The 21,532-nt window shown below is 46.2% G+C and overlaps 1 protein-coding gene across 1 annotated transcript in view; it reads left to right on the top strand.

Moving 5' to 3' along the window:
* Positions 1-21,532, top strand: part of kcnn1a (potassium intermediate/small conductance calcium-activated channel, subfamily N, member 1a) — a 75,484-nt gene that overhangs the window by 9,534 nt on the left and 44,418 nt on the right. The window contains exon 2 of the mRNA XM_041204778.1: positions 16,301-16,396. Coding sequence (XP_041060712.1) covers positions 16,301-16,396 — 96 coding nt within the window. The remainder of the gene's footprint in view (positions 1-16,300; positions 16,397-21,532) is intronic.

The following is a 21,532-nucleotide window of genomic DNA, read 5'->3' as shown; positions in this document are numbered from 1 at the left end:
TGTCCAGTGCCTTCAGCTGTTTCTTGGTATCACGTGGAGTAATTCAAATTGCCTGAAGACTGGCATCTGTGATGCTGGGAACCTCCAGAGGAGGCTGAGGTAGATTATCCACTCAGCACTTCTGGCTGAAGATTGTTGCAAATGCTCAATGATGGGAATATTTGTGGAGCCTCCTCTCTAGTGAGTTGTTTAATTGTCCACCACCATTCACAACTGAATGTGAAAGGACTGTAAAGCTTACGCCTGATCTGTTGGTTGTGGGGTCATGTAGCTCTGTCTATCACTTGCTGCTTCTGCTATTTGGCATGGAAGTAGTCCTGTTTTATAGCTTCACCAGGTTAACACCTCATTTTTAGGTATGCCTGGTGCTGCTCCTGGCATGTCCGCCTGTACACTTCATTTAACCAGGGTTGATCCCCTGGCTTGATGGTAATGGTAGAGTGAGGGTTATGCCAGACCATGAGGTTACAGATTGTGTTCAAGTACAATTCTGCTGCTGCTGATGGCCCACAGCGCCTCATAGATGCCCCATCTTGAGTTGCTAGGTCTGTTTGAAACCTATTCCATTTAGTATGGTGGTCGTGCCACACAATGCGATGGAGAGTATTCGCAACGTGAAAATGGGGCTTTGTCTCCACAAGGACTGTGCGGTGCTCAGTCCTACTAATACTGTCATGGACAGATGCACCTGTGGCAGGCAGATTGGTGAGGTTCAGGTCAAGTATGTTTTTCCCTCTTGTTGGTTTCCTCGTTGCCTGCTGCAAACCCAGTATAGCAGGGTCTAGCAGAGTCTTAGGACTCAGCCAGCTCGGTCTGTACTAGTGCTACCGAGGGACTCCTGGTATTGGACATTGATGTCCCCCACCCAGATGACATACTGTGCCCTTGTCACCCTCTGTGCTTCCTCCAAGTGGTATTCAACATGGAGGAGCACTGATTCATCAGCTGAGGGAGGGCGGTACGTGGTAATCAGCCGGAGGTTTCCTTGACCATGTTTGATCTGATGCCATGAGACTTCATGGGGTCCGGAGTCGATGTTGAAGACTCCCAGAGCAATTCCCTCCTGACTATATAGCACTGTGCTACCACTTCTGCTGGGCCTGTCCTGCCGGTGGGACAAGACATACCCAGGGATGGTGATATTGGTGTCTGGGGCATTGTCTGTAAGATATGATTCTGTAAGTATGACCATGTCAGGCTGTTGCTTGACTAGTCTGTGAGACAGCTCTCCCAATTTTGGCACAACCACCAGACGTTACTAAGAAGGACTTTGCAGGATCGACAGGGCTGAGCTTGCCGTCGTCCTTTCTCATATGGTCTATGCCAGGTGTCTGCCCGATTTCATTGCTTTTAGGCTTTTTGATACAACTAAGTTGCTTGCCAGGCGATTTCAGAGGGTGTTTAAGAGTCAACCACTTTGCTGTGGGTCTGGAGTCACACGTAGGCCAGACCAGGTAAGGATGACAGATTTCTTTCCCTAAGGGACATGAGTGAACCAGATGGGTTTTTACAACAATTGACAATGGTTTCATGGCCATCATTAGGCTAGCATTTAATTCCAGATTTATTAATTGAATTTAAATTACACCAGTTGCCATGGGCCTCTGGATTATTCGTCCAGTGACATTCCCACTACACCACCACCTCCCCCAAAAATTTACAGTAAGTCATAACAATTCCAGACTCTAGAGAATTATGACTGCTGCATCTGCAGTTTCCTGAGGTTTTTTTTTAAACTCACTGCATTGGAAACCATAATGTCCTGAAGATTTATCTATCTTTCATTTTTTATTACTTTTTTTCTGCCACTCTTTTTTTTTATAGATTCCAGCTTCCTGGGTTTCCATTTTTCCTTTCATGTCAGTCTCTTCTTGATCACATAATCATATGAACATACAGCACACAAGGAGGCTCTTCGGCCCATCAGGCCTGTGTTGACTCTTTTAAAGAGCAGTTGTGCTACATCTCACACCCCCTGATTTTATCCCATAATACTGTAAGTTCCTCACCCTTGGGTATCTGTCCAGTATTGCTGTTAAAATCTTGTCTACTTTGTCTGATTGAAAGCATAACTGCAAGGCCTAAAGAGAACAGCTTCATACTTGCCACAGTCTTGACCAAAGAATCTTCACTCTTTGTAGACTGATGTGTAAGAACATTGTTGGGACCAGTTAGATGGGGCTTTTCTAATCCCTGTCCTGGGATGGTTTGATGGGGACAGTGTAGGGGGAGCTTTACTCTGTATCTAAACCCGTGCTGTACCTGACCTGGGAGTGTTTGATGGGGACAGTGCAGAGGGAGCTTTACTCTGTATCTAACCCCGTGCTGTACCTGTCCTGAGAGTGTTTGATGGGGGCAGTGCAGAGGAGCTTTACTCTGTATCTAACCCCGTGCTGTACCTGTCCTGGGAGTGTTTGATGGGGACAGTGCAGAGGGAGCTTTACTCTGTATCTAACCCTGTGCTGTACCTGCCCTGGGAGTGTTTGATGGGGACAGTGTAGGGGGAGCTTTACTCTGTATCTAATCCCGTGCTGTACCTGTCCTGGGAATGTTTGATGGGGACAGTGCAGAGGGAGCTTTACTCTATATCTAACCCCATGTTGTACCTGCCCTGGGAGTGTTTGATGGGGACAGTGTAGACGGAACTTGACAATTGACTCTTTTGACCTTTTCAACAGTCTATTTAAAACCTATGTTGTGACGATGTTTTGGCTCCCTCCACATATCCTCCTTTTTAAGTTTAATGTCCAATCTCGTGTGAGATAGTTTTGGATTAGGTAACGGACAATTGTTGCCATGTCCAGATACTTTGTTGTCCCCATTCCTCATCTGCAGTGCCCGGTGAAGACAGTACTGTCTGTGATAGGAGAATGTACCTTTCCCCGGGCTTTCTTGTGCTATCATGACTGAGGTGTACGACCCCTAGTCTACTGATCCCACAGAAAGTGCAGAACATGATGTTACCCCATTCGATGTTCAAAGTGTTTCAACCACTGGGAGGGCCTATTGGGAATTCTGATGTGTATTCCTGACTTTTTCCTATTGCTCCACCACTGGCGGCCATGCCTGCTGCTGCCTGGACCCTAACCTCTGGAATTCCTTCCATAAACATCTCCATCTCTCTCTCCTCTGTTCAGTCTTTTTATAACCTCTTTGATCAAACATTTAATCAACTGCCTTAATATCTCTTTCTTTAGCTCGGTGTCAGTTTTTTTTGTCTGATTCCATCCGTATGAAGCACCTTGGGATGTTTCGTATCTTAAAGGTGCTACATAAATGCAAGTTGCGCTGTGATTTCCCATCCTGGGTACATGTCTGCCAATCCAGCATTACCCTCCGATGGGTTCAGTTGTGAGCCAGGGACCTGCGTTATGAAATTAACTCTTCATTTCCCCTCTCCAGAACCAGCACTTAGAAGAAAGCCTCCGCCTCTCTCCCCAGCTCCAATTTGTAGCTGAAAGTGACAAAGACACCAGCCCCCTTCAATGGCCTCAGCTATTAAAAAGTGTGAGTCCACACAACGTGACTGTGGGGATGGGGGTGTGATTGAGGTGTTACATTGATACTTGCCAGTCTGGAGGTTCATTATAACAATCATTAGTGAGAAGCTTGGCGCATTTCTCTAAACTCATTAAGCCAAGGCCAATATTGTGTCCTCTATCACCAAGATCAGCTGCCTTGGCACATTGAACCTGGATGTTTTCTGATCTGTTTGGCTCTGCTCTGCTTTTAGATGAACCAGACACAGTGATGAGTAGGGACTGTGATGGATGAGGTTTAGGAAGAAGATGTGCATTTATATATAGCATCTACCACAGCCTCAGAACACCCCAAAGCATATTAGAACCAATTAAATACTTGCAAAGTGTCGTCACCTGTTGTGATGTATTGAAGCGCAGCAGCCAAACTGTGCACAGCAAGGTCCCACAAACAACAATGTGATAACAATCAGATAATCCGGTCTAGCTGGGGGTTGGTTAGCTCAGTTGTTTTGCAGCGTGACACCAACAGTGTGGGTTCAATTCCTGTACCAGCTGAGGTCATCATCCTTCTTGACCTCACCCTCACCTGAGGTGTGGTGACCTTCAGGTTAAGCTCACCACCAGTTGTCTCTCTCTAATAAGAGGGCAGCCTATGGTCCTCCAGGACTATGGAAACTTTCATTTCATTTTTTTCAATCTGTTTTAGTGATATTGGTTGAGGGATTAATATTGGCCAGGACACTGGGGAGAACTCCCCCTGTTGCCCTTTGGAATAATGATGTGGAAGCCTTTACATCCACCTAAGAGGGAATATGGGGCGTTGGTTTAACATCTCTCCCAAAAGGTGACACCTCTGATAGTGTAGCACTCCAGCAACACTGCACTGCAAGTCTCTGGAGTGGGACTTGAACTCATGACTTTCTGATTCAGAGGTGAGCCACAGATGTCAAACCCATTCCGTTGGTTCAATAGCCACACAGGCCTGCAAACTGATCCCAGAATTTGAAGACAGGCAAACTTGAGACAGAGGTGTGTCCCTCAAAACCATGTTGCTCAACCTCAAAATGACTTGGGACCGTCATGACCCCTGACCTTCACTGACTCTGCCATTGCATTCCATTGCTGTTTGCAGAACCTTACTGTGCGTAAAAATGGATTCTACTCTTGGCCACCTAACAAATCACTGCATTTTAAAGTAATTCCATTTACATGAACCCTCTTGAGATATTTCTTAGCGACGTGCAAGTCTTTTAACTAAGAAACTGTACAGTCTTGTCCCTCTTTGCCAAGTAATCTCTAATGTGTCACACTTGGAGTCTCCAGCTATAACACATGATCTCTATGTTATACTCTATAGGGTACAGAATATTTCAGGTAATGTCACTCATTCATTGATCTGCAAAGCTCCAGAAAGACTGTTTTCACTCAGGGTCTTTAAGAATGCTCCAAAGATGCTCATTCTTTCTTAAAATAAAGTACTTACAAACAGCAATACAATAATGACCAGACAACCTGTTTCAATATTATGATAGTTTCTGCTTAAACAGAGGTCACAGGAAGCTGCTTGGGTGTTTGCAAGAGAGGGTAAGACAGAGAGGGTGAGAGACAGAGAGAGAAGTTGAGGTGGAGAGAGAGGATGAGAGAGAGGTAGAGAGATAGTAAGTGAGAGAGAGAGAGAAAGAGAAAGGACAGAAGGAGAAGAATAGAAAGAGAAAGGGGAGAGAGTGGGAATGAGAGGGCAGGTGAGGACCCGGAAGGTGTGTGTGAGAACGAGAGCGAGAGAGTGAATGACTGAGGGAGAGAGGGAGCATGAGTGAGAGACAGTGTGTGAGGTGGAGCAGAGGGTGAGGGAGAGATAGAGAGAGATAATACAAGGCTGGACTGGGAACCGAACACTTGTATCAAGTTTCCTGGTGGTTAGTTAATGGTTGGATGAGGTGTCAGGAGTACCAGTGAACTGACACTAAGTACTGTAACCAGAGACCCTGACATCCTGTCCCTCAGTCAAGGGAACAACAGACGGGGATTTTGTGCAAAAAACAAAATTAGTAGAACAGGAAAACTCAAAAAGAAGATAGCGAAGAAACTCAGCAGATCAGGCAGCCTCTGTCGAGAGAGTACACATCAGATTTTCATCTAAAGTGTAAGATGTTACAGATAAACAACATTTAAAAAGAAATGGAACAAAGGGGAAGCGGAGAAGAAACACAAAACCATTGCATCAAGGGTACCAACTCTGGTTGCAAGGATTCCTGGAGTTTCTGGTACATGAGGAAAGACCTGTCTGCCTGGTGAGCTATTGTGATCTGGAACTTGCTGTCTGAAAGGGCGGTGGAAGCAGATCCAACGGAAACTTTCAAAAGGGAATTAGATAAATACTTGAGTGGGAAAAACATTACAGGGCTACGAGGGGAGTGGACCTAACTGAATAACTCTTTCGAAGAGCCAACACCGGGACAATGGGCTGAATGGCCTCCTTCTGTGCTGTAAGATTCTATGATTTGCTACTGTAAGGAGCTCTCAAAAAAAGCATGGGAGGGTCATTAAAAATAGTTGTTTTTTTCATTTCGTTGAATACTGATGTATTGGGAGATGGGAAAATGAGGCCAGTTGACAGTTTTGCATCAAGCAGTGTGGTAATGAAAAGGCCTTTTGCTTTTCAATTAGCCGTATTTGGGGAGGATGCATGAGGATGAACATGTCAAGTGGGATTGGAGCATTGGGAGGAAGCTGGGTGATGTTAAAGCTTCCAGGAATGCATCCAACCGGAGGTGGGAGCACCAAAATTGCATCTTCTTTCACTCCTAGGGTGGAATCTTGTGGAGTTAACAGGGGTCTCAGCCACCAGCTGGAGAGCCAGTGAGAACCCCTGTTGCCTCTTTTCAAGAAGGCCCACTGCGTCCTGATCCACTGCGTCCTGATCCACCGCGTCCTGATCCACTCTGGCACTTGACAAGCCAGCAGCAGGGCCCGCTCCCGGGATCAAGGACCCCAAGGACAGAAGTCCCACCCACTGAGAGCTGCCGACCAATCAGAGGCTGGCAGCTCTGTTGAACAGCAGCGCCACTGGAGAGGCGGTGGCAGCCACCAACACACCCACCCATTCTACCATCGTTGCTGGACCCCAGGCCACAGGTGAGTGATGGGGATGGTGGGGTTCGGGTGGGTTGGGGCTTATGGGGGAGAGTGGGTTAGCAGCAAAGGCAGGGGTTTGGCTCTCGATGGCCCCTCCCCACTTCCCGATGCCGGATCTGAATGATGGACCTCCTTTGGGAACCCGCAGGTAACCCTGCGTAGGTTTGTTTGTTGTGCCCCCAGCCTGGCAAACCCCCTACCCACTGTTGGGTTAGTACCAGCGGCTGTGGAATGAGACCCTTTAATGGGCATTAATTGCCCACTTAAGGACTTCAGTTGGCAGTGGGGCAGGGAGCCATCCACGGGCATAATTGGGGTGGAGGTGAGTTTTTGGCGGGGTCCCTACCCACCACCCTCCTTCCTGATTAAAGGACCCCCCCCACCTCTCGTCACTGGGAAGAGCACAAGATTCCGTTCCTACAAAAGCAAAATGCTGCAGATGCTGGAAATCTGAAATAAAAGCAAAATAATGGAACCACTCAGCTGGCTGGGCAGCATCTGTGGAGAGAGAAACAGAGTTAATGGGGAGGACTTTTCCCTTGTCGGGCGGGCCTGGCAAGAGCAGGAGGGGGCGGTCAGGAAGCTGACCGCCGCCCACAATTGGGGCTGGACTGAGATTACACGCTGGTGAGCCAATTAAGGCCCGTCCAGTGTGAAGCGCGAGCGGCGGCGCTCGGTGCTGCCTGTGGGGGAGGGGGAAGGGGGGAGGAGGGCTAGCGCGAACTTGGCGCATGCGCGGGGGGTGAGCGCTGGAAAAGCCCCCTGAGGCAGCACAGAGCTGCCTCAGGGAAATGGACAGTTTAAAACATTAAAAATAAAGATTTTAAAGGTGTTATAAAACATGTCCCCTCATCATGAGCAGGGACATGTTATAAACGAAATGTTATAAATTTTTAGTTTAACTTTATTTCCTGTCGGAAACCTCATCCCGCCCGTGGTTTGAGGTTTCCTAAAAAAATGTAAAGGCCGGTTGGCCTTTTCACCTGCCCCGCCAACCATAAGGCTGGACGGGCAGAGAAAAATTTATTTCAGTTATAACTTTAATGACCTTTAATTGGCTTTTAATTGTCGGCGGGCACGCAGCCGACTCCCACGCCCGCCCGGCAACCAAAATATCACGTGAGTGGGCGACGACTTCGGGACCCTTGCCTGGCGTCACCGCGCGTCATTTTACGCTCGGTCAGGTCCAGCGCATGCCCGCCCGAGCTGATCGTTCTGGCCAATGTTTCAGGGCGATGATCTTTCATCTGAACTGGACAAAGTTAGGGATGTAACAGGTTTTAAGCAAGTGCAGAGGCAGAGCTGTGGGTGGGGGGGGAAGGTAGGGCTGAATAAAAGGGAAGGCCTGTGATATGGTGACAGGCAGGAGAGATTAGATAACAAAAGGTATGTTGGTGCAAGACACACAAGGAGATGGGAATGGGATAAGGAAAGAGTCCACAGAGGGAGGAGTAAGTGGGAAAGGCAGGATCATCGCCACCAGCCCCCATCCAAAAACAAAAGAACATAAAAAATGAGGCAGAGGCTATGATCTGAAATTGTCGAACTCAGTGGGTGGGATTTTACGGTCCTGTCACGGTGAGGATGGGGCTGTAACTTGTCCATTGACTCCGGCAGGATTTTCCAATCCCGCCAACGTAAAACTCCAACCCTCCCCCCCCCTCCCCAAATGTTGAACCTGGAAACACTTCAAGACTTGCTTAAAATCTGTCCCACCTCTAACTTTTTCCAGTTCTGATGGACGGCTATTGACCCGAAACGTTAACTCTGTTTTTCTCTCTCCACAGATACTGCCAGACCCTGCTGAGTGTCCAGCATTTTCTGTTTTTTATTTCTTTTCACTTCTGTTGGTGGACCTAGCCCAGTGTCGAGTGAAGGCCAATACTGTACCAGAGTGTCTGTTATCAGTTTCCTTCTGAGTTGTGTCTTCCCCACGAGGACACAACTATAATTGGGAGATAAATCCCTCCGTTAATAAGATCAATCGCTGAGTTCTGACTGCTGCCAATACACAGACTGAATGTCAACGCTGACAAACTTCTGTCAGGGACAAGTGAACCTGTGTAGCAACTGAGGCCAAAGGCATAAGCACAATGGGCGAATGGGGAGAATGAGGAGGCAACACCAACAATAACTTGCATTTATATAGCGCCTTTAATGCAGTAAAAAAAAACCAAAGACATTCATAGGCGTGATTATCAAACAAAATTTGACACTGAGCCACATAAGGAGATCCATTAGGACAGGTAACCAAAAGCTTGTCCAAAGGGGTAGGTTTTAAGGTTTAAAAGTGTGCTTAAAACCTGTTGTATCTGTAAACATTTCCCAGTTCTGATGAAAGGTCATCAACCTGAAACCTTAACTCTGCTTCTCTCTCCACAGACGCTGCCTGGCCTGCTGAGTATTTCTGGCATTTTGTGTTTTTATTTCAGACTACCAGCATCCGCCGCTTTCTGCTTTTGTATAAGTTATTTCACACTTGTTTATTCCTAGTCCCAGGGTTCCCCTCCCCCTGCCCACTGACAGCATCCTTTCAAACCGGTGCTGTGACCGTTTGGAATTCAAATAGGGTTCGATTATCAGGAGCAACTTGTATTTCATGGATTATAGAAGATTAAGAGTTGATTTGGTTGAGGTCTTTTTAAGCTTTTCAAAGAAATTGATGGGGTAGGCAGAATTTTTTTTTGCAGGTGGGGTAAGTCCAGGACAAGGGGACATGAGCTTAAAATCAGATCCTGGCCAATCCGGAGAGAAGGTAGGAAACGGAAACAGAAAATGCTGAAAAAACCCTGCAGTTCTGGCAGCATCTGTGGAGAGAGAAACAGGGTTAACGTTTTGAGTCCGTATCTGAAGCGGAGTCATACGGACTCAGAACGTTAACACTGCTTCTGTCTTCACCGATGCTGTCAGACCCACTGAGTCTTTCCAGCATTTTCTGTTTCTGTTTCAGATTTCCAACATCCGCAGCATTTTGCTTTTATTCGAGAAGTTAGGAAACACTTCATCACACAAAGTGTGGAACTCTCCCACACAAAAAAAGATGCTAACTTAATCATTTTAGATCTGAAATCAAAAGGGTTTTAGACAAGGCTGTTAAAGGATATGGAACCAATGCAGCTGGATGATGTTAGGATACAGATCAGCCATGATCACATTGAATAGTAGGACAGTCTTGCAGGGCTGAATGGCCTCGTTCTGTATGTTTCTAAGTCATTGAGTTTTGTCACGGAGTTCACATTGCTTGGCACATTGCTGAACGGGTGTTGATGTTGGGATGGGACTTTTCAGCAGCTACTCTATGCGACACCTCCCGGACCAAGAAGGAGGAAGACCCTATCTTTGCATGGATTCCACACAATGCCATAGAGTGAGAGAGGGAGACCCCTCTCTCAAAAGAACTTAGAAAAAACAACAGGAGTTCAACCCTTCAAGCCTGCCCCGCTTAAGTAAGATCATGGCTGTTCTTCCACATCGACTGCCCAACCCCTTAGTACCCATAAACCTATTCATCTTCATCTTGAATATTCTCATTGACTGAGCATCCACCTTTCTCACAACCCTCAGATTGAAGAAATTTCTCCTCAGCTCAGTCCTAACTGGCCGACCCCTTAACCTGAGACTGCCTCCCCTCGTTCTGAACTCTCCAATCAGGGGGAAGCAGCCTCTCAGAACTGACCCTGTCACACCCTTGCAGGTGCTGAGATCTGTTTCCATGGATTGAAGGTTGACCTCCAGAAACTGTTTGTGTGACAAGCATCTGGAGAAAGATCATAGGGAGGGGGCATTGAATAAATAGTGTGTTTTCTTTTCATTTTCCTTGAATAATTTTGCTTATTCATCATAAAAATATTAGGAATGGAAGTTAAAGCTGTTTGACTGACATTTAAAAAACATCCAGTTGGGTGATATCTGGTTGCTTTCCAATTGGCCCAGGGGAAGACGGAACTCCACAAGACAACCAATGGTGGGAGTGGGGGATGGGAGTGGGGGTGGTGGGAGGGAGGACATTTGATGAAACATCCAGGAGAACAGTCAATCACCCCTTAGCCCCACCCCTTTACAACTGACCCCTGACCCCAGCCAACACAGCAGAGCCCAGGGTGAAAATTAATAGAAACGAAGGGTGTGGTCCACTCAGAACCTGAAGCAGTTGGGCAATTCTGATGGTTTTATTTTAAACAGGACAATTCTTGTGTGTTTCCTCTGCAGAACATATTCTCTCTCCACCCCCACACACACTCTTAGCTGGTTTATTAAAGCTGATTTCACAGCAAGGTTCTTTAGACTTTCCTTAAACTGAGTTTAAACTTCTGACTCCTGATGGCTTTCCTGCAATTTGGCTGCACATTGTGGCTCCATCACCGACTGACTGATTTAAAAATCTATTTATAATTCTAGTCAGAATATGTCAGGAGACCAAGACAAATTATTGAACAATTTATTTTTTAGAACATTGAATCTGCTGCGGAGGCTTCGGGAGCATATTAGTTTCTGGAATTGAATAAATTATGCAAATAAAAGATGCACTGATAACAGAAAATGTGTTCAGTGATTTGTGTCAGAACACAAGCGTTAGAAACGGGAATATTTAGCCTGTTCTCAGTATGTTTTCTGTAAATGTTTATCCTTACTGTTGTTTTCTCAGTCTCTATCTTCTCGTTGCTGTCTCTGTGTCTCTCTGTTTTCTCATTTTTCTTCTTATCCCAAAGTGCTTGAAACTCTCCATTCTGCCCTCCAACACTGTGCTCAAGTGTGTGTCTGAGGTTAGTGTTCTGACTGCTCAAGTGTGTGTCTGAGATTAGTGTTCTGCCTTCTCTAGTGTGTCTCTGAGGTTAGTGTTCTGTCTGCTCTAGGTCTGTCTGCGATTAGAACTCTGTCTGCTCTCGTGTGTGTCTGAGATTAGTGTTCTGTCTTCTCTAGTGTGTGTCTGAGGTTAGTGCTCTATCTGCTTTAGTGTGTGCCTGATGTTAGTGCTCTGTCTGCTTTAGTGTGTGCCTGAGGTTAGTGCTCTGTCTGCTCTAGTGTGTGCCTGAGGTTAGTGTTCTGACTGCTCTAGCATGTGTCTGAGATTAGTGTTCTGTCTGCTCTAGTGTGTGCCTGAGGTTAGTGCTCTGTCTGCTCTAGTGTGTCTGAGGTTAGTGTTCTGACTGCTCAAGTGTGTGTCTGAGATTAGTGTTCTGCCTTCTCTAGTGTGTCTCTGAAGTTAGTGTTCTGTATGCTCTAGGTCTGTCTGCGATTAGAACTCTGTCTACTCTCGTGTGTGTCTGAGATTAGTGTTCTGTCTTCTCTAGTGTGTGTCTGAGGTTAGTGCTCTGTCTGCTCTAGTGTGTGCCTGAGGTTAGTGTTCTGTCTGCTCCAGTGTGTGTTTGAGATTAGTGTTCTGTCTGCTCTAGTGTGTGCCTGAGGTTAGTGCTCTGTCTGCTCTAGTGTGTGTCTGAGGTTAGTGTTCTGTCTGCTCTAGTGTGTGCCTGAGATTAGTGTTCTGTCTACTCTCGTGTATCTGAGATTAGTGTTCTGTATGCTCTCATGTGTTTCTGAGATTAGTGTTCTGTCTGGTCTAGTGTGTATCTAAGATTATGTTCTGCTGCTCTAGTGTGTGTCCTGGACAAGTGTTCTCTCTGCTCTAGTGTGTCTGGGATTAATGTTCTGTCTGGTCTAGAGTATGTCTGCGATTAGTGTTCTGTCTGCTCTCGTGAGTGTCTGAGATTAGTTTTCTCACTGCTCTAGTGTGTGTCAGAGATTAGTGCTCTTCCTGCTCTCATGTGTGTCTGATATTAGTGTCCTGCCTGCTCTTGTGTGTCTGAGATTAGTGTTCTCTCTACTCTAGTGTGTCTGAGATTAGTGTTCTGCCTGCTCTCGTGTGTCTGAGATTAGTGATCTGTCTGTTCTAGTGTGTGTCTGAGATTAGTATTCTCTCTACTCTAGTGTGTCTGAGATTAATGTTCTGTCTGCCCTAGTGTTTCTGATATTAATGTTCTGTCTGCTGTAGTGTGTGTTTGAGATTAATGTTCTGCCTGCTCTCGTGTGTCTGAGATTAGTGTTCTGTCTGCTCTCGTGTGTCTGAGATTAGTGATCTGTCTGTTCTAGTGTGTGTCTGAGATTAGTGTTCTGCCTGCTCTCGTGTGTCTGAGATTAGTGTTCTGTCTGCTCTTATGTGTCTGAGATTAGTGTTCTCTCTACTCTAGTGTGTCTGAGATTAGTGTTCTGTCTGCTCTCGTGTGTTTGAGATTAGTGTTCTGTCTGCTCTCGTGTGTCTGAGATTAGTGATCTGTCTGTTCTAGTGTGTGTCTGAGATTAGTGTTCTGCCTGCTCTCGTGTGTCTGAGATTAGTGTTCTGTCTGCTCTTATGTGTCTGAGATTAGTGTTCTCTCTACTCTAGTGTGTCTGAGATTAGTGTTCTGTCTGCTCTCGTGTGTTTGAGATTAGTGTTCTGTCTGCTCTCGTGTGTCTGAGATTAGTGAGCTGTCTGTTCTAGTGTGTGTCTGAGATTAGTGTTCTCTCTACTCTAGTGTATCTGAGATTAGTGTTCTGTCTGCCCTAATGTTTCTGATATTAATGTTCTGTCTGCTGTAGTGTGTGTTTGAGATTAGTGGTCTGCTGCTCTTGTGTGTCTGGGATTGGCGTTCTGTCTGCTCTAGTGTGTGTCTGAGATTAGTGTTCTGTCTGCTATAATGTGTCTAGGATTAGTGTTCTGCCTGCTCCAGTGTGTCTGCGATTAGTGTTCTGTCTGCTATAGTTTGTGTCTGAGATTAGTGTTCTGTCTGCTCTAGTGCATTTCTGAGGTTAGTGTGGTCTGAATGGGCTGTTTCTGTGGTTATAAATATTGCATATTTTATTTAAAAAGACAATTGAAAGCTTATTTGGAGACAGAAAGAAGGGCTGAAGGGGATGATGAGAAGATGGGTATCGCTTGGTTGTACAGACACTTGCCCAGGACAGGTATTTGCAAAAGCCTGTAACCACAAGTTGTCAAATGGTGCTCAGTAGGTAACCTTTCTGCCTCCGAGTCCGAAAGTTGTGAGTTCCAGTCCCACTCCAGAGATTTGAGCACAGAATTCAGTCTGACATTGCAGAGCAGTACTGAGGGAATACTGCACTATTGGCAGTGCTGTCTTTTAGATGAGATATTAAGCCGAGGCCCTGACTGCCCTCTCAGCTGGTAAAAGGTCCATGGTGTGACTCAACTTAGGGGAGTTTTCCCTGGGTTCTTGGCCAACGTTTATCCCTCAAACAATATCGCTTATACAAACCTGATCACCTGGGCATTTACTGTATTGCTGTTTGTGGGATCTTGCTGTGCGCAAATTGTACAGTCGCATTTCCTACAATACAACAGTGACTATAATTCCAAAATACTTAATTGGCTGTTTAACGCTTTGGGGCGTCCTGAGGTTGTGAAAGGTGCTATATAAATGCAAATTTTTATTTTTACAATACCTTGTTTACCCAAGTGTCAGATAACCTTGATGGTCACCCAATGAGACAGTGAGTAAGTACATTTCAATACAGAGTGCTCAATTATCAACTTTTTTATTTAACCGTTTTACATGATGCCTCAGCAAGACTCGATTGATTGTGATCCTAGCTACTGAAAAGTGATTTATGACGAAAGGTTAAAGAAGTAAGGTTTCTTATCTGTCACTGTATAACACTGGGGTACAGTACTTGTGGGGACAGGTCTGTCACTGTATAACACTGGGGTACAGTACTTGTGGGGACAGGTCTGTCACTGTATAACACTGGGGTACAGTACTGGTGGGCACAGGTCTGTCACTGTATAACACTGGGGTACAGTACTGGTGGGCACAGGTCTGTCACTGTATAACACTGGGGTACAGTACTGGTGGGGACAGGTCTGTCACTGTATAACACTGGGGTACAGTACTGGTGGGCACAGGTCTGTCACTGTATAACACTGGGGTACAGTACTGGTGGGGCATAACACTGGGATATGCACTGGTGGGGACAGGACTGACACTGTATGACACTGGGATATGCACTGGTGGGGACAGGACTGACACTGTATAACACTGGGGTACAGTACTGGTGGGGACAGGACTGACACTGTATAACACTGGGGTACAGTACTGGTGGGGACAGGTCTGTCACTGTATAACACTGGGGTACAGTACTGGTGGGCACAGGGCTGTCACTGTATAACACTGGGGTACAGTACTGGTGGGGACAGGTTTCTCACTGTATAACACTGGGATACAGTAGTGGTGGGTACAAGGCTGTCACTGTATAACACTGGGACACTGTAATTGTGGGGCAGGTCTGTCACTGTATAACACTGGGGTACAGTACTGGTGGGCACAGGTCTGTCACTGTATAACACTGGGGTACAGTACTGGTGGGGACAGATCTGTCACTGTATAACACTGGGACACAGTACTGGTGGATACAGGTCTGTCACTGGGGTACAGCACTAGTGGGGACAGGTTTCTCACTGTATAACACTGGGATACAGTAGTGGTGGGTACAAGGCTGTCACTGTATAACACTGGGACACTGTAATTGTGGGATAGGTCTGTCACTGTATAACACTGGGGTACAGTACTGGTGGGCACAGGTCTGTCACTGTATAACACTGGGGTACAGTACTGGTGGGGACAGGTCTGGTATTGGGAGATGGAGGAACTTAGGGTGCTGAGTTAAAAAGATAAAACTTCATACAGTGTTTGTTTATGTATAGTGTTGGTACGGAACAACATCACAACTTTGGATAAGGAAAGAAGATGAGTAGCCGGGGTTGAGGTATTTGAGGAGAATGTGGTTACGTGACGTTGAGGGGTATGGGGAGAAGGTGGGTAGATAGTTTTGAGGAAAATGGGGAGAAGGTGGGTAGATAGTGTTGAGGACAATGGGGAGAAGGTGGGTAGATAGTGTTGAGGACAATGGGGAGAAGGTGGGTAGGTAGTTTTGAGGAAAATGGGGAGAAGGTGGGTAGATAGTGTTGAGGACAATGGGGAGAAGGTGGGTAGATAGTGTTGAGGACAATGGGGAGAAGGTGGGTAGGTAGTGTTGAGGACAATGGGGAGAAGGTGGGTAGGTAGTGTTGAGGACAATGGGGAGAAGGTGGGTAGGTAGTTTTGAGTAAAATGGAGAGAAGGTGGGTAGATAGTGTTGAGGACAATGGGGAGAAGGTGGGTAGTTAGTGTTGAGGACAATGGGGAGAAGGTGGGTAGATAGTGTTGAGGACAATGGGGAGAAGGTGGGTAGATAGTGTTGAGGAAAATGGGGAGAAGGTGGGTAGATTGTTATTCTCCATAAGCCAGGTGGTGAAGGATTGAACTGGAGCAAATCTTTACATACTTTGATAAGCTTTTATTTACAGGGCTATACATACATTAGCAACATGTACCTCCTAACCCAACCACCACCATTTTGGTCTGTTCCTACTTATAGGAGCACCAATGAATCCCCAGTTAATGCCCACAACCTGCATACAATTAAACACAATTAATACAGAACTAACTAAGTGGGATTGAGGGTTGGTGCTAAGGTGGGTAGGTGGGATTGAAGGATGAGGTTTATTAATCCAAATAGCCCTTTCTTGTTCTTAGAATACTTATCTTTGTAGCTGAAGTTGTCTTTTAGAGAGAGTCATTCCGAGATTCCTGTCAGCTTTGCTAATTGGGTTCTCTATATAAATGTAACCAGTTTTCTCTGTTGTCTTGCAGGCGTCTCTGTATTCCCTCGCACTCAAATGCCTTATCAGCCTCTCCACTGTAATATTACTGGGTCTCATTGTTGTGTATCATGCTCGAGAGATTCAGGTAAGGACCTAACCTTTCTTCCAAGTCTTTCCCCCTTACTCCTCCTCTTCCTTTTGCCTTCCCCTTCTCCCAGGCTTTGACTGGGGTCCAACAGCCTCAGCACATGGTACAGCTGACCTTTTCTCAAGTGTGGGACTGGATAGCGAGTTGTCGGTAGGTTATTTGACCAGTCAAAGCATTACGGTCAAGCCTTGGTCTAACGTGCTTGCGTTCGAGCTCTATTGCTCTTTCTGAAATGCTGCTCCTGTGTGTGCTGTGGTGCTGTGTATTTTACCTTTGCATGTTATCGCCACGAATTACTCCGTTTTTTTTCCAAAGGTCACAGGATGAGGATACTTGGGAATTTGCTACTACCTAATGGAGAGCATGAAGCCACTTGCAGCATCTCTCCCAAACTGAGCTCAGCGGCACAGGAACCTTCTTAGTCTGTGAGTCCAGCATCATCCTGGGTGCAACAAGCCCTAAGTGAGTCAGTGGGGCCTCCCTGGGCTGGATTCCTCACAGCTAGAGCTGAGCGGGAGATCAGCAGCCTCTCATTGCAAACCAGTGGCCACATGGACTGCACCAGCCACAGAATGAGCTGCTTTTGAAAGGGGAACTAATCTTTACAAGTTCCTTTTGAAACCTCTTTTGGAGCTGATCCAGCCCAACCTCAATAATTCATTTCGGATTACCATGACTTTCTTCTTTCTCGTTCTCCTCCCATTTAATCATTTATTCTGTGACTGGATTCAAAGGAACAAAGGGCGCAGAGTGCGGCTTTGGACACTGTTCTTTCAGGGTGAGGGCACCGAGCACTGAAACAAAAATTTCCCCTCCAAACCACTCATCATCCTGACTTGGAAGAATATCGCCGTTCCTTCACTGTCGCTGGGTCAAAATCCTGGAACTCCCTCCCTAACAGCACTGTGGGCGTACCAACACCACATGGACTGCAGTGGTTCAAGAAGGCAGCTCACCACCATCTTCTCAAGGGCAATTAGGGATGGATAATAACAGCCCTCATCCCATAAATGAATAGAACAGAAGAAATGCGCAGCCTATGATTATTACTATTTCTCTGGTGCTAAATTTTAGCCCCTCCAATAAGCTGGGCCTCAGGTACTTTCTGAAGGAAGGACTCCTTCATGTTGTTGTGTGCTGTTAATCATGTGTAACGAAGGTACCAGAATGGCTTTAAAAAGATCATAACAACGGTTTGAATTTATATAGCACCTTAAACATAGTACAAAACATCCCAAGGTGCTTTGAGACTGAGTTACATAAGGAGATATTAGGGCAGGTGACCAAAATTTGGTCAAAGGGGTGGGTTTTCAAGAAACATCTTAAAAGAGGAAAGGGAGAGATGGAGAAGCTAAAGGAGGTAATTCCAGAGTTTAGGGCCCATGCAGCTGAAGACATGGCCACCAATGGTGGAGTGATGAAACTTGGGGACATGTGAAAGGCCAGAATTGGGTGGGTGGATTGATCTTGGAGGATTGTGGGGCTGAAGGAGGTTACAGAGATAGGGAGGCGGCAGGGGGTGGGGGTTGGGGGGGTGGGGGGTGGGGGGGTGTTGGTTTGTGGGAAAGTCATGGAAGGGTTGGAAAACAAGATTGAAAATTTTAAAATTGTGACATTGCCATGGTGGTGATGGGTGAACAGGGCTTGGTGTGAGTTATGATACGGGGGGCAGAGTTTTAAATGAGCTCAGGTTTACAGAGGGTGCATTTGGGAGACCAGCCAAGAGAATGCCGAATCCCACAGCACAGAAGGCTTGTCAGAAATTGCTGGCTGTTTCCTTTTATCATTTTTAAAAATTATGTTAAGTTATTTGTCCTAATTAAGTTTGCCATTAAGTTTGAATTTACCAGCAGAACCACTTTAAGAACTCTTGGGGCCTTGAGCCCCAAAAATACTGGTTGCCTCTGCAGTTGCCCCTAACAACCTCCACTCCGGATCCATCCTTCTTAGGCCTACAGTGTTCTTTCCCATCACTCAGTTGCAAAGGGATTTAAAACTAGACATCTTCAATATAACATGTGAAATATGTTAATCTATCCAGTGAAGCATTAAACTTCCAATGATTTATGTCTAAACAGATGCATTAATTGCAAAACATTCTTGTTAAAATAATTTCTGGTGGAACTATCTGACAACTCTTTTATTAGCATTTCTGAATTTTAACATTCAACCTGCATTAAATATTTATTTTCCTTTGTGTGAGGTGTCAACTTTGGTTCTGTGGGCTTCCCTCTTGCCTCTGTGTCAGAAGGTTGTGAGTTTGAGACCCTCTCCAGAGACTTGAGCACATAATCCCAGTGCCAATTCTCATCTTGTTCAGGCCAATATTTATCCCATAGCCAATATTACTAAAGTGGATTATCTATTGGTCAATTATCCCATTACTGTTTGTGGAATCTTGCTGTGCGCAAATTGGCTACTGCATTTCCGGCGTCAACCATGCTTCAGTAGTACTTCCCTTTTTTAAATTTATTCTTTCATGGGATATGGGTGGCGTCGCTGACTAGGTCAGTATTTATTCCCATCCTTAATTGCTCTTGAGAAGGTGGTGGTGAGCTGCCTTCTTGAACAGCTGCAGTCCCTGTGGTGTAGGTACACCCACTGTGCTGTTAGGGAGGGAGTTCCAGGATTTCTACCCAGCAACAGTTCCACGATTTCTACCCAGCAACAGGAACGGTGATATATTTCCAATTCAGGATGGTGAGTGACTTGGAGGGGAACTTCCAGGTGATGGTGCTCCCATCTATCTGCTGCTCTTGATTTTCTAGAGGGAGGACGTTGTGAGTTTGGAAGGTGCTGACGAAGGAGCCCTGTTGAGTTTCGGCAGTGCATCTTATAGTTGGTGCACACTGCTGCTACTGGGCATTGGTGGTGGAGGGAGTGAATGTTTGTAGATGTGGTGCCAATCAAGTGGGCTGCTTTGTCCTGGATGATGTCAAGTTTCTTGAATGTTGTTGGAGTCGCACTCATCCAAGCAAGTAGAGAGTATTCCATCACAATCCTGACTTGTGCCTTGTAGATAGTGGACAGGCTTTGGGAAGTCAGGAGGTGAGTTACTCACCACAGAATTCCCAGCCTCTGACCTGCCCTTGTAGCCACAGTATTTAGATGGCTGGTCCAGTTCGCATCCTAGTCAATGGTAACTCCCAGGATGTTGATAGTGGGGGATTCAGTGATGATAATGCTGTTGAATGTCAAGGGGAGATGGTTGGACTCTTTTTAGATGGAGATGGTCATTGTCTGGCACTTGTGTGGCGCAAATGCTACTTGCCACTTATCAACCCAAGCCTGAATATTGTCCAGGTCTTGCTGCATTGGCTGCAAGGTATTTGGGATGTCCTGTCTCTTTCATTTTTACTTGTGCTCTCCATCCTTCCTCTCTCCCTCTTTAACTAGCCCTTGGAAGGGACTTAACCATTCCAATTTTCAATGCAAGGCTCCCCTTCTGTCAGAGTTACAAACGATGCTTGGACAGATTCCAGGAGGTTCTGTCCCATTCCATCATCGCAGCATCCCAACATCCTACAGCCAATTTGGAAAAGAATGAAGTCTTGGATGGCCTGATTAGATGAATCATTTTTTAAAATTCTTTCATGAGATGTGGGCTTCATTGGCTGGGCCAGCATTTTTATTGTCCATCCCTAATTGCCCTTGAGAAGGTGGTGGTGAGCTGCCTTCCTGAACTACTGCAGTCCACATGGTGTAGATACACCCACAGTGCTGTTAGGAAGGGAGTTCCAGGATTTTGACCCAGCGACAGTGAAGGAGCAGCGATATATTCCCAAGTCAGGATGGTGAATGATTTGGAGGGGAACTTCCAGGTGGTGGTGTTCCCATCTATCTGCTGCCCTTGTCCTTCTAGTTGGTTGAGGTTGTGGGTTTGGAAGATGCCATCAGAGGAGCTTTAGTGAGTTCCTGCAGTGTATCTTGTAGATGGTACACACTGCTGTCACTGTGCATCGGAAGTGGAGGGCATGGATGTTAGAGGTGGATGGGGTGCCAAACATGCTTTGTTCTGGATGGTGTCAAGCTGCTTGAGTGTTGTTGGAAATGCACACATCCAGGCAAGTGGAGAGTATTCCATCACACTCCTGACTTGTGCCTTGTAGATGGTGGACATGCTTTGAGGAGTCAGGAGGTGAGTTACTCATCTCAGGATTCCCAACCTCTGACCTGCTCTTGTAGCCACTTTTGACCTTATGATGGAGGGAAGTTCATTGAAGAAGCAGCTGAAGATGGTTGGGCTGAGGACAATACCCTGAGGAACTCCTGCAGTGATGTCCTGGGACTGAGACGATTGACCTCCAAACACTACAACCATCTCCTTTGTGCTAGTTATGACTCCCACCAGTGGAGAGTTTTCCCACCGATTCCGAGTGACTTCAATTTTGTTAGAGCTCTTTGATGCCACACTCAGTCAAATACTGCCTTGATGTCAAGGGCAGTCACTCTCACTTCACCTCTGGAGCTCAGCTCTTGTTTGAACCAAGGCTGTAATGAGGTCAGCAGCTGGTTGGTTCAAGTGGAACCCAAACTGAGCATCAGTGAGCAGGTTGTGTCTGAGTAAGTGCTGCTTGATAGCACTGTCGACAACACCTTCCATCACTTTATTAGTGACCGAGAGTAGGCTGATGGGGCAGTAATTGGCTGGGTTGGATTTGTCCTGCTTTTTGTGTGCAGGACATGCCTGGGTAATTTTCCACATAGCCGGGTAGATGCCAGTGTTGTAGCTTTCCGGAACAGCTTGGCTAGGGGCACAGCAAGTTCTGGAGCACAAGTCTTCAGTCCTATTGCCAGAATATTGTCAGGGCCCATAGCCTTTGCAGTTTCCAGTGCCTTCAGCCGTTTCTTGATATCGCGTGGAGTGAATTGAATTGGCTGAAGACTGGCATCTGTGGCGCTGGAGCCCTCCGGAGGATGCTTTCTCTCCTGGGTGGCATCTGCTGTGATGTCCTGGAGGTGAATCTTTAATTGCTAGAGATTCCAGGTCAATCCTGGAGTGTTGGCAACCCATACCTAACACATTAACTCATCCCTGTCTCTTTCCGAAAGACTAGCTTTGTGTGTCCCCAGCACCTTCTGTTACTAAAATTTAGATTTTTATCATTGATTGACCACAGTGAGGGAAGATCC

This window comes from Carcharodon carcharias, chromosome 14, assembly GCF_017639515.1.
Source record: "Carcharodon carcharias isolate sCarCar2 chromosome 14, sCarCar2.pri, whole genome shotgun sequence".
Classification (NCBI taxonomy): domain Eukaryota; kingdom Metazoa; phylum Chordata; class Chondrichthyes; order Lamniformes; family Lamnidae; genus Carcharodon; species Carcharodon carcharias.
Note: the sequence above shows the minus strand (reverse complement) of the source record. Positions and strands in the feature narration are given on the sequence as shown.